Genomic DNA, 12,751 nt, shown 5'->3' with positions numbered 1-12,751 from the left:
CAATGAGACTGGAGGGAATCCAAGAGCCATTTAAAATAAAGGTGAAATGATTAGATTTTTTCCTAATTGCCTAACGCTGATGTCATGGTGTACGCAAAATAAACATTGATCTCTAAGTGAAAGATGAGAAATAGAACACGAACAGCCTTTCGAGGTAAACTATCTCCAAGAGAATTCTAAGAACTGTGGGCCAGAATCTATTTAGGCAACCCTTAGGGACCTGAAGCTCTTAAAAGCATAACAGTGGAGACGATTTCTGATGCTCCGCTACTGGTGATTTGATTTTTAGTAGGGAATCTGCTAAACATCCTCCCTTGAGGGAGCCGCCCTATCTCAGAACATCCCCTGTGGACTTCTAATCGCATCTGCGTAGACGTACTCGTGTCACCGTGTGGGCATCGAGAACGCGTGGCAGCCGGTACAATGTTCCAGAGACGCGTCAGGGTCGCACTGTTGGTCAGTGCTCTTCACGGGGTGGAAGCCGTGATGGGGAAAGAAGGCAATGCTGGGAGCAGCGGATATAAAAGACTCATTACCGGACTGAAAGCTAGATTGCCACTTCTAACCCACAATTTGTCAATCCACCAGAGTGCTGAAGAGTATAATCTTCTAGTCAGCGCTTTACACGCAAGGTCAGACAGAAAGGAGCTTCCATAAAAATCGTTGAGGCCTTGGCCAAAGAATCAAGTGCAGCCCAGTGGCCATCTTCTGAGACTAGAACGTGCTCAATTAGTGGGCCTGAGAAAGGGCCGCTCTACGTTCTGGGAAATGGGAGTCACCCTGCCTAGCGCCGGCTGGTTCCTCCCGAAAGAGGACAGCTAAGGATGACACAGACAGGACGTGATCACTGCCCGCCTCCACCAAGGGCCTCCACGTGCCCCACTTGCCCAGATTAAAAACCAGGGCCTGGTGCTGCACGAAGACTGCGACGCTGCCTAGATGCTTGGAGAGAGGTGCGCAGCAAATGCCAAGCGGTGGGCTGCAGCAAGCAGATAGGTAATTAATATGATTAGGAACACAGAGAGGAGGCATGCTCTTGCCGACTGAAAAGCCCAGTAGCATAATTACTGTTTTCTTACCAGCTCACTGTCTGTTCACATTTCAAAGCCTGGCTGGTGTTAAGACTGCTGTGTAAACATCAATAAAATCCCAAAGTGCCAGATCATCAGCATTCCAGGGCACAATGGCTCTTTGTTTTTGGTATTTTCATTCTTTTAAAGATGCATTTCGGGGTTGCAAACATTAGGAAGAATCATCTCCATGCTTTGGACTAATCTTCGAGTTTGTAATGAGTTAACATCTCCCCCCAGTGAACATTTATTATGAAGGCTAATTAATTGCTTTCCAGTTACAAGAGCCCTTTGCATTCAAAGAAAGTAGGATTCACAAGCAGAGAATATACTGTTTATTAAACAAAGCAATGGAAACAAAGGGCTTCTCCTTTCAAAATCCGTTCTATTTAACATAGCTTTAATCAAGAAAAGAAACATACAAATGCAAGAAATATGTACAGGTGGAAAAGGCATACCAACCAAAATGCAACATTAACGGAAGGGAAAACTAAAGCAGTGCTCTGTAGTTGCCTGGATGTCCCTAGGGGACAGCAAGTCAATGCTTAACAGCCTTCCTCAGAAGAGACAATTTTGATTAATATCAGACCCATCTGACTCAGTCCATTAGACCCTGAAGGAAGGATAGTTTCAGATAGAAAAGATATGACTTTGATTAATAATTCTACCCTATTGCCATTCCAAGCATTAACAACTACGTGGCACCTCTGGAAAGAGAGCCTCTGAATTCTAGGAAGACACGCCTACTGAAACACCCAGGTTCCGCTGCACAATCACTCCTCGGCTCTCCCTCCCGAGAAGGGACCCGAGTCCTGGAAGTGTCACCACTGGAGAAGTGGAAACCCTACTTACATAATTTATTTCACTGTCTGCAGATTTAGGGTCAGTTACTCGTGACATAATTCCTGGTTGAAGATAATGAAATCTTAATAAAACTGACAAAAGCCTAAAGACAGAGGGAGTGACTGTACTACACTCCCTGCCAGCTGACCCCCAGGTCTGACACGGTTTACACCACAGCCCTCCGAGCGTATTCCCTTTGCTGCCAGTGGGTTCCCAGATGCGCACAAGAGTTAATGGCTTAGTCCCCCCACAGAGAGGCACTCTGCACCGTGCAGCTAACGGAGTCGTCAGGCAGGGGGGTCGGGGGGGGGGGAGGTCGGGGGTCGGGGGTCAGTTCGCTTTAGCCCTCTGTCTACAAACTCCTGCCCCGTCAGCAGGCTCGGCTCACATCGCCGCGGCGTTTCTCCTGATGCTCGTGATCAACCTCCTGCCATACTCTCTGTAGTCCACGGGCTTCACGTCCATCACAGTGGCCTTAATTCGAGACTCATCCTTTGAAAAGAGAAAAGCGATTTGTGAACGGAGGAAAGCCTGTGGCCATGGGGCCATGGTTTCAATGATCCCAGCAGGAGAAATCACAAAGACACGCTGGGTTCAGAGTTCTGTCATTCCGATAAAGAAACAATGATGGTGAGAGCCCAGGGCAGAGTTTCTGGTGCCGGGAGAGTGGACAAAGGCCTCCCTTCGCTACAGACCCCTTCCACCTGTTCCTCGTGCTCCCAAACACTCAGGAACCTAGACTCCAAGTGCGATGGACCTTAGAGGGCTCATGAAGTTCAATTTATTCTCTTTACAGAGGGGGAAACAGGAGCCCAGAGAAGACAGTGACTTCCTAAAGCCACACAGCTGGCTCTGAAAGCAGGGACTGTGGGGAGAGGAGAAACACCCGTGGCAGAGGAGGGAGGCCTGCCATGGGCCCACCTCAGCCCTGAGAGAGGCGACCTCGCTGCCCTTCACCTCCCCTGTCCACACCACTCAGGGACCGAGCGACCCTTCCATCCCTCCCTCCCGACACCACCCTGACATCGTATCACTGACATCTGGAGTCCCTGTCTCATTTAACGCTCACAAAATCAAGCACAGCTATCAGCAGTTATTAGGGTTAAGGTCTGACAATAAAACAGAACGAGTAAACCCTGAGGCAAGCAGAGAAGTTTTCTGAATTCTCTCCCCTCGCCGGTTCACTAGGTTGGACGTTGCCTGCAGAGGCAGAACAGGGTGAGGCCAGCTCAGGGGCTCACACACTACAGTGTGCTCTGTACTGACTAAACCCAGTCGTATTTCTAAGCATGGTTGAGAGCAAAGCTCTGAGGTTGGACTGCCTGTGTGCCATTATTAGCTCTGCCACTTGCTAGCATATGAATTTAGGCAAGTTACTCATTCTCCGTATGCCTACATTTTTTTGCTGGTGAAAACGGGGCTAACAATAGTTTCTACACATAGGGTTACTGCCAGGATGAAGCGAGACAATGTATGTAAAGAGTGTAGAACAGTATCTGGCAGATAGTAAGTACTCAATAAAGGCCGTTTCATCATGACTTTACAACCGTATGATGTTATGAGCAATTTAAGGAATTTTCAAGGTAATTTTAACTACATATGGTCTTTGTTTCACATACTGACTTTAGAACCCAATCCATGTGGAAGATGTGAGTCCATTTTGTCGGGACACAAACCAAAAAACCCCAGGTTTTAACTGAAAAGGCCACACAGCGGGACTTCCCTGGAGGTCCAGTGGTTAAGACTCCGCACTCCCAATGCAGGGGGCACAGGTTTGATCCCTGGGGAAACTAAGATCTGGCTTGCCGCACGGCACGGCCAAAAAAAAAAAAAAAGGCCACATAGCGTTTTTTCTCTGGATGTTGACACTGGATGAGACCCTTAACCTCTCTTTAAGTCTGTTTCCTCATCTGAAAACAGGATGATGCTTGGTACCCCAGTGCTGGGAAGATTCAACGAGTAATAAATGCAGGGTGCTTAAGGTGTTGGGTCTGGAACACAGTAAGCAAGGAACTGACAGTTAACACTATAATGTTGCTGGGGGTGACAAACAGCAGTTCCCCACTGCTAACCCTCCTGCACCTTGGGTGATGTTACTTACATTGTAGGTCTCCAATTTGACCCTGATCCTGAATGTAAAAGATCTAAAGTTGGCATTCTGGAAAACTTCCTCAAATGCTTGCTCGTTCTGCAAAAACAAACGTAAAACTGTAGGCATGGAAACTACCAGACCATCTGAAAATGTCCGTAAGATTTCTGAAAAGACTTTGAAGAAAATCCTTGAGAAAATGATCACCCCCAGTGGTTTAAAATTTCTTAGGAATGACTAAGGTGACATTTCATCACATAAAACTGTTTAGGTAGAATTTTATTAAAAATTAAAACACTCTACCCGGAGTACTCAAATTCATAGGGACGGAAAGTGGAATGATGGCTGCCAGGGGCAGTGGAGAGTTAGTGTTTAATGGGTCCAGAGTTTCGGCTTAGGAGGATGAAAAAGTTCTCGAGCTTGATGACGGTGATGGTTGCGCAACAATGTGAACGTATTTAATGCCACTGAACTTACACTTAAAAATGGTTAAAATGGTAAATTTTATGTATATTTTACCACAATAAAAAAAAACTGAAACACTCTTAGGAAACACATTTCTAAACTTTAAAAGTCTGTGATGGAATAGATCTGAGGCTCCTATCTTCATCACAAATTAAGAATGGGAGGACACACTCAGAAAAAAGTTCAAGTTTTCATATGCATTATTTCAGCCTCTGGATTTACAGCTATGGATTTGGTGAGGAAGTGAGGAAGACAGGAAAAGTAGGCAAAGGTTAGGGAAAAAGTTTAAAAACGATACTCCTCTCTCCCTCTTTCTCTGGCCCCTCAAATACTATTTGATTAAGCTTCTGAATTAAAAAAAAAAAAAGTCTGGTAAACAGAGAGGGATCAGAGAAAGCATTTTATATAAATATGCATAAAATAAATGTACAGGAACTTTTTAAAAAATAGTTCTTTGCAAGCCACTTGAAACATGAAAATAGCTTTATTATATACAGAACTGTTCTGTGTAAAGGTTACTACACACACACACACAAAGTCCCCAGGCTTTCGGGTATGTAAATAAAACAATGTGTTAAACCTTCAGAAAATCATACCAGCTGCCATCATTCTTTCAAGATCAGTGAAAGCATGGAGCGCATACTCCAAGAATATCACGGTTCCTGAGGAAAGAATTTCTATATGTCCTCATTCACTGGCAGTGAAACCAGCCAAATGTAATAAGCTCATAAAAAATCCTGAAAGGCTGCCTCAAGCCTTAAAATCTGGTATGAAAATAGAGGACCAGGCAAAACAGATAAAAGATACCATCATACTTTAAAGTCAATTCCAGTTATTTCTGTAAAAGGGTTTGTTGGGATTATTTTTAGAGAGCTCATGGACAATTTCAAAGAGACACAGGGGCAGAGCTAAACGGACAGAAGAGAAGACAGAAAAGAAAAACACACACACACCAAAACAAATGACAAATCCTTTTTTTGTTAGTGGCTTTTATAAGTATCCTAACCGATTTGGAGGAAAACAGGGGAAAAAAATCTACAGATAGATGCTAATTTGTGTGGCCCAGAAAATATAGCTTTTATTGGTCTTTACATGTTTTATCTGAGCAAGTACCTTTCTTAAGTTTAGGATAATTAGTAATCTATTCCCTGAATTAAATAAAACTAATATGTGAAAATACTAATTTACAAAAATGAAATGGAGAAAGTTATCTTATGAAAGAAAGTTACTTCGTAAGAATTCCATCTGACAACATGAAATAAGCAAGTACCTTATACGTGAATTTAAACGAGGATTTGACTCAACTTTTCAGAAAACTGTTTATTACATTAAAAAGGCACATCTGGAATGGATAAAGATGTGGTACATATACACAATGGAATACTACTCAGCCATAAAAAAGAATGAAATAATGCCATTTGCAGCAACATGGATGCAACTAGAGATTATCATACTAAATAAGTCAGAAAAAGAAAGACAAATACCATACATGTGGAATCTAAAATATCACACAAATGAACCTATCTACAAAGCAGAAACAGACTCACAGACACAGAGAACAGACTTGTGGTTACCAAGGTGGGGAGAGGTGGGGGGAGAGGAATGGACTGGGAGTTTGGGGTTAGTAGATGTAAACTATTACATTCAGAATGGATAACAAGGTCTTACTGTAGCACAGGGAACTATTCAATGTCCCGGGATAAACCATAATGGATAAACCATAATGGACTTAAAGTCCAACACACACTCAAAAAAAAAAAAGGCACATCTGTACTTCAGCTTGTTTCAGAAGACACCTTCCAGATCTCAAGTGATTGCAGGCACACCAGCTCTTGGTGTGCTAACAGTAACAGGAGAAAAAAATGCTGGAAAGTGCTGTTTTTAAAGCATTTTATAGACACTACTTCATGCCTCATTGTTAGCACATCCAAGGTGGACACAATTAGACAGAATCGGATGAGCTCTCAAATAATCATCAGTGAGAAACTATACAACACCCAAAAGCAACAAACCAAAAAATATTAAAGAGCAAAAAATGGGTAAGTGTTACAGCATGGGAACTATTACAGTAATAATACAAGACGCAGCTGACCTTCTCTTTTAACTCCCCAAGATAAGCAGTGCTTTGTCCAAGGATGGCCTCTGCAGACTCCTGGAAACATGTGACCCACTGATTCTCTTGAAAATCAGCAATATTTACCTAAAAAACACAACTCTACGTTATTTCAGCTAAGAAATAATAAAAGGAAGACACACTAAGGAGACTGGGAGATTAACTTTTTCTACTCATTAAAATAATTTCTAGGGAAAAAACCCATTTCCACTATATATGCCATATTCTTTCCAAAGAATGTAAAAAGCATCCAAGAAAGAAGTTCAAAATGTAAGTCTGGATCACAGCAGGAACACGATGTGGTGTGGATGTGTGATTTCAGATCCCAGTGGAGATACAGCCCAGCTAAACTCTCCTTCAGACACAGAATCTGGGCACAATGGACTCAGTGGCCCTCCAGCCACAATGGCCTTTGGACTAAAGGTTTTAAACAAGCCACCAAAGTCCTCTGCCTTTTAAATTGTACATCCTTCAGTCACCAGGAGGCACTCCATAAGACAGCTCTCAGTCACTGCTGGCATCCCAGACAATTTGAAAGCCTGAACTAAGAGACAGTGCCAGGCACGTGGTACAGACTCAAGAAACACCACAGTGGTCCTCATCCACCCATTCTACTTACTGACAGGATCATGCGGTACTTGAAATTGGGAAATTCACTGTCACACTTTTCGCAGCGGTACAATCCATTCTGTTGATCAATCACTTTCTTATTGCAGTCCTGAGTTGGGCAGGCCTGGTACATACAGTTCTCTTTGCGAAGATACACCACTGTCGCCACAGAGCTAAAATAGTCGGGCTTCAGGAGAAAAGAGTGACATGAGACACAGAGCACAGGCCTATGTTCAGGACTGGACTTGCCCTTACACATGAGGAGTAAGTGTTTACATATTCTGATTCTCATTGATCACAATGTGATTACTGGGAATAATTCATTCTACATTTTTAGAAGTCACTTGTGCTGATTATAAAACCCATGAAGGTAATAAACCAAGTTATAAAGCATATTATTCCTTAACAATAAAAGAATTAATTCTAAATTAGACTAAATTAATTAAAACTGAAACAGATTATATGAAAGACAAAGACTTCAAGAGACAAAGACTTGTTCCTCCTGTTCCTCTGACCCTCCAAAGGTAACAGAACCAGGAAATACAGAGGAATGCAGTAAAATCTAGCACAGTTATGTTCAACCATTCCGCCCACACTAAAAACAACAGCAATGATTTCTAGCGTCTAGATTCAGCTTTATTTGGCCAGGTGTCAGCAAGCTTTTTCTGTAAAAAGCTAGACAGTAACTAATTCAGGCTTTACAAGCCATTGGGTCACAGTCTTTGTTGCAGCCACTCACCCTGCTGCTGTGGTGCAAGATCGTCCACAGACAGTACGGAGATGAGAGCGGGTGGCTGGTTTCAGTGCACTTGTATTTACAACAGGCAGCAGGCTGGATACGGCCCGTGGGCCTGTTTGTGAACTCCTGGTCTAAGTCATCAAATTTAGAATGCAAAAAGACTGAACAAGGGTCTTCAAAGTGGAGTCGTCCCTGATAAGTAAGTGTAGCAAGGGCCAAGTCATGTGCATGGGCTTTATGTTGCTATTTGCTTTGCCTTTTAACTCTCATGGAAAGGATACGGGATGAATAATTTTGGGGGGCAAGCAGTTCCCTCTGGGTGTACTCAATTCAGGGCCAGGTCAGCAGCCTCTGGGGCTTCCTGATGTTTCAGAACAGAAGAGGCAAAACAATATGGTGGATGTTTAAAGAGCTCGGGCAAATCCTCACTCTAAAAGGCCCTAGAGAAGGGGAGTCTCTGAGGAGAATGCCTGAAGGGTGTTTTCTGTATTTCCAGGTAAGGTCCAGATTCAAAGTGTGACTTGAAAGTTTGGGTGCGAACAGGTATTCTCTAGGCCTGATTTCTTGTTACACACTGTCTACCCTTAGATCTAAGAAAGAAACTGGTTGACAAGAGACACAGATCTGTCCAATGTTTCATTCTCAGGATGCTGTATAACAGCATTATGAATTGCAGTCATTGACAATGATGAATAAGAGAGTACAGCGAAATGAGACAGTAAGGAATAAAAACTATATTGTATAATATGAAAATAATAAAGCAGGAATTACTGGTTTGGGGAGCATAAAGGAGAAATAAATGATTTAAATATTGAACTGCTGACAGAATACAGGTTTAGATTAAGATGGGAGGAGGGTCATTAAATACAAACATTGAAAGGGAAGTTGCAACTAAAGTCAAATACCAGAGCCATTCTTGTCAGAGAATACCAGCAGCGCTCAGCCCACGAGACGTTAATATTCTACAGCCATTGAGGGCACATGTGAACCGCCCGATGTCTGATGCTGAGACTGACTAATGCTCGGTGTGAGCTATAATGTCGAAAGCCACCTTCTTCATATACGGGCATTTCAGTTTGCAGGAACAATCAGAGAAAAGAAACACGGACCCGAAGGCAGTTCATAAAATACACAACCTGATTACTACCACTTCGCTAAGATCCCTCTGAGAACTACACAACTCTCTAAGTCAAAGCTTGAACATCTTTCTGCCTCAACCTACCTGAGGGATGTAACATACTCCTATTAGAAAGCACAGCTCCTTCATTCTGGCTGGGATCCTCAACCATCACGCCATGCTCTGGGCAGAGCCCCAGGTAAGACTCATAGCTCTGAATTAAGGTCTAACAGCTGGTACCAGAACTGGGATCTGAAAACTTATTGTCTCGCACATTTTACATGCTTTTGTGAAGAAAGTTAGGAATGCAGATACCTTGTCACCTTGGCCCAAGTTCTCTGATTTAACCTCATATAAAGTTTTCCAGTTGGTGTTGCTCCCTCCTATTCCTCCACTCTTTAGATCAGAGATGGAAACGCCAGCTAAGGCTTGTCCTTCCGAGTCAAACCTGAAAAACAAAGAATAACAGGCACTATATATGCTTACTGAATATGATACTTGCTCCTACATGTTATATACGGGCTATCCACTCCCCATCCAACTTCTTTTTTTTCTTTCTTTCTTTCTTTTTTTTTTTTTTTGGCTGCGCTGGGTCTTCATTGCGCGGGCTTTCTCTAGTTGCGGCGAGCGCGGGCTACTCTTCGTTGCAGTATGTGGGCTTCTTACTGTGGTGGCTTCTCTTGTTGCGGAGCACGGGTTCTAGGTGTGCGGGCTTCAGTAGTTGTGGCACGCGGGCTTCAGTAGTTGTGGCACGCGGGCTCAGCAGTTGTGGCTCACGGTCTCTAGAGCAGCCTCAGTAGTTGTGGTGCATGGGCTTAGTTGCTCCACGGCATGTGGGATCTTCCCGGACCAGGGCTCGAACCGCGTCCTCTGCACTGGCAGGCGGATTCTTAACCACTGCGCCACCAGGGAAGCCCCCCCACCCAACTTTCACAGGTCATGGCCAAGTGAGCTGATGGTACTATCTTCCTCATTGTATCTTAAGTCTACTGAAGAAATGGAATGACCTCTTTTTTAATCTCAATTGCTTTGATGCCCCCTAGTGGTCAAGAAAGACAGTGCCCAACTACCACAGAAACTTTTCTTAAATGAGCCTTGCATATCAACGCTGGCCGGAGGGTCCAAGGCCTAAAAACAGTAACCCAGAAAGTCAACAACAAAAAAAGCAACAATGGAGAGCTGTGGTATAGTTCTTTGGGCTACTGATGCTCATTCTTGCTCAGCAGCTGCATTTTTATCATCACTGAAATGTATCAGGATAGAAGGGGACAGTTGACATATTTTAACAGGGTAGCAAAAAATGTTCCCATGGTGAAAGATCTTTTAAGCCTGGTATAATTTCAAAAGATTATATGATTCAAAGTAATTTATTAGACGGTATTTATCTGTTTCCTTGTAGATTTACCTTCCTAGCGAGATTTTACTCATGCCTATATATATATATATACACATATATATATATATATGTATATATATATACACACACACACATATATATATATATATTATAAGTTATTTTCTTTTTTTAATTTTATCTTTGGCTGTGTTGGGTCTTTGTTGCTGCGCACGGGCTTTCTCTAGTTGCGGCGAGTGGGGGCTCCTCTTTGTTGTGGTGCGCGGGCTTCTCATTGCTGTGGCTTCTCCTTTTGCAGAGCACAGGCTCTAGGCGCACGGGCTTCAGCAGTTGTGGCACGCGGGCTCAGTAGTTGTGGCTCACGGGCTCTAGAGTGCAGGCTCAGTAGTTGTGGCGCACGGGCTTAGTTGCTCTGCGGCATGTGGGATCTTCCTGGACCAGAGATCGAACCCACGTCCCCTGCATTGGAAGGCGGATTCTTAACCACTGGGCGCGCCACCAGGGAAGTCCCATTTATGCCGTTATTAAAGTTGAAATTAATTTATGTTAAATTATTATAAAATTGATTACATTTCTTGATCACATATCAGCTAATACGAAGGAAAGGGGGCCCGAGAGGAAGTGTCTCAGAAACATACTTGTGGCAGGGAAGAGTCAGTCTGAGACTAAAAACATGCCAATGTCACCCAAAAGGAGGGTAACTAGAAGTAACCACATACAGAACAGGCTCCTTAAAAAGAGAGCGTGGAACAGAATGGATGCTGCCCTAAGCTGCAGACAATTGCCTTTTTGTTCTGTCAGATCAGCGGCTAAATCTGTCACAGAGGCACAGCAAGGTCCATAAATCTGTTTCACCACAACTAGCTACATGAGTTTACGGTTTCAAAAACTCCAAGGAGACATTTGCCACCGAAGACAGCTATCCGGAGTCAACAGAGCAAGGAGAGAGGCAGCCCTTCTTACAGTAAAAACTCCACATCATTGCAACCAAGATCCAAACATCTCCAGTCCTTGCCTAGGTGGGACGTGTACACTGAGCTTCTCTTTGATCAATGCCAAGTTCTTTTATTCTAGAGGCAGCCATGTCTTTTTATGTTGACTGGGATCACAGTTATCGACAAGAAAAATATGAAGACCTTAATGTGGGGCACGCAATTAAACTGGGGTCGAGCTCCAGAGCCTGAAAGGAAATCAAGCAATAAGAACAAACCAAAGCTGTGATTACGTCTGGTCAGGTTATTAACGAATGGGCCTTCCCTTATAATGCAATGCCAGCTACCAGAAGAGTTAAATACAGATCCACAGGGACCACATGCACAAGGCTGGCTTAAGTGACATGGTCATGCCAGTAGATATTTCATGAAACTATTCAAATACTAGTGCAACTGGTTCACATGAGGCTCAAACGAAAGTGGGGAGTATGTAATATGAGCTAATTCCTTAGTCACTCAAACCCTAAGACTCCCTCGTGTGACCGCAGCTACACAAATTATTTAAGCTCAAGCTAGTTCCAGGGCTTTCCCTGACCACATCAACGCTTGCATACCATGCTTCAGTTTGAAGTGCTCTTTTAAGGCAGAGTTTTAACACCCTAAACAGCTAGACATAGCGAGGAGATCTTAGTAGGCTCTCCTCATCCCCCGAGTGCTCCATGAATAACAACGCGACGCCCACAAAGGCCCATTGTGCCCACCGCACTTGATCAGAGTCCAGTGAATACATACTAGAAGATGCAATCGGCACCAGAGGCTGGACGGAGCAAGAAGCACTCTCTCCCCCGACGCCGCAGAAGCCCACAGCTTTGAGTCATGAAAAGAAAGACGCCGCCGCTCACAGAGCTTCACCATACAGCTGCTACCGCCGGCCTCACCTGCTTCACAGGATCAAGGTCGGCAGGCAGCATTCCCGTCCTAATTGCTCCCTGCGACTCTCCAGGTTTGTCATGGGATTACAGGTCTGTCAGTTGAAGGGCTTTAGAGCCATCCTCTCAGAAGGCACATTGTCTCCAAGAAACACAGGCACTGCTCCACTCAGAAACGAAGCTCTCTGCTTGGCAGACAGCTCATATACCGATCGTGGGAACCAAAAGAACCAGCTCTTCTCCAAACTAAGGCTCAAATAACCCTTGTGTTTAGCCCCATAAAACCTACCATCCACGAAGCTTGTAGGCCTCTGGGATGTCAGGGTTCACAATGACGGTACTTGAAGACAGTACAGAGAGGCTCCGTCCACCAAAATCAGAAACTCTCGCTCCTCTGATAGCTATCACGGGTTGTCTAGAACCATCAAATCTATCAGCCTGCATAACAACAAAGACAACAAACAAACACAAACAATTGTCACTAGCAGGAA

General features: G+C 43.9%; 1 protein-coding gene across 1 annotated transcript in view; it reads right to left on the bottom strand.

The window, feature by feature from the left end:
• Positions 1–1,453: 1,453 nt before the first annotated feature.
• The window catches only part of RPA1 (replication protein A1), a 52,923-nt gene continuing 41,625 nt past the window's right edge, over positions 1,454–12,751 (bottom strand). Inside the window, exons 12-17 of the mRNA XM_068530682.1 lie at positions 12,550–12,698; positions 9,361–9,493; positions 7,200–7,376; positions 6,560–6,667; positions 4,015–4,101; positions 1,454–2,405 (exon numbers count right to left, since the gene is read on the bottom strand). Of these exons, the coding sequence (XP_068386783.1) occupies positions 2,298–2,405; positions 4,015–4,101; positions 6,560–6,667; positions 7,200–7,376; positions 9,361–9,493; positions 12,550–12,698 (762 nt within the window). The 3' untranslated portion in view covers positions 1,454–2,297. The remainder of the gene's footprint in view (positions 2,406–4,014; positions 4,102–6,559; positions 6,668–7,199; positions 7,377–9,360; positions 9,494–12,549; positions 12,699–12,751) is intronic.

Source organism: Eschrichtius robustus, chromosome 20 (genome assembly GCF_028021215.1).
Source record: "Eschrichtius robustus isolate mEscRob2 chromosome 20, mEscRob2.pri, whole genome shotgun sequence".
Lineage (NCBI taxonomy): Eukaryota > Metazoa > Chordata > Mammalia > Artiodactyla > Eschrichtiidae > Eschrichtius > Eschrichtius robustus.
Note: the sequence above shows the minus strand (reverse complement) of the source record. Positions and strands in the feature narration are given on the sequence as shown.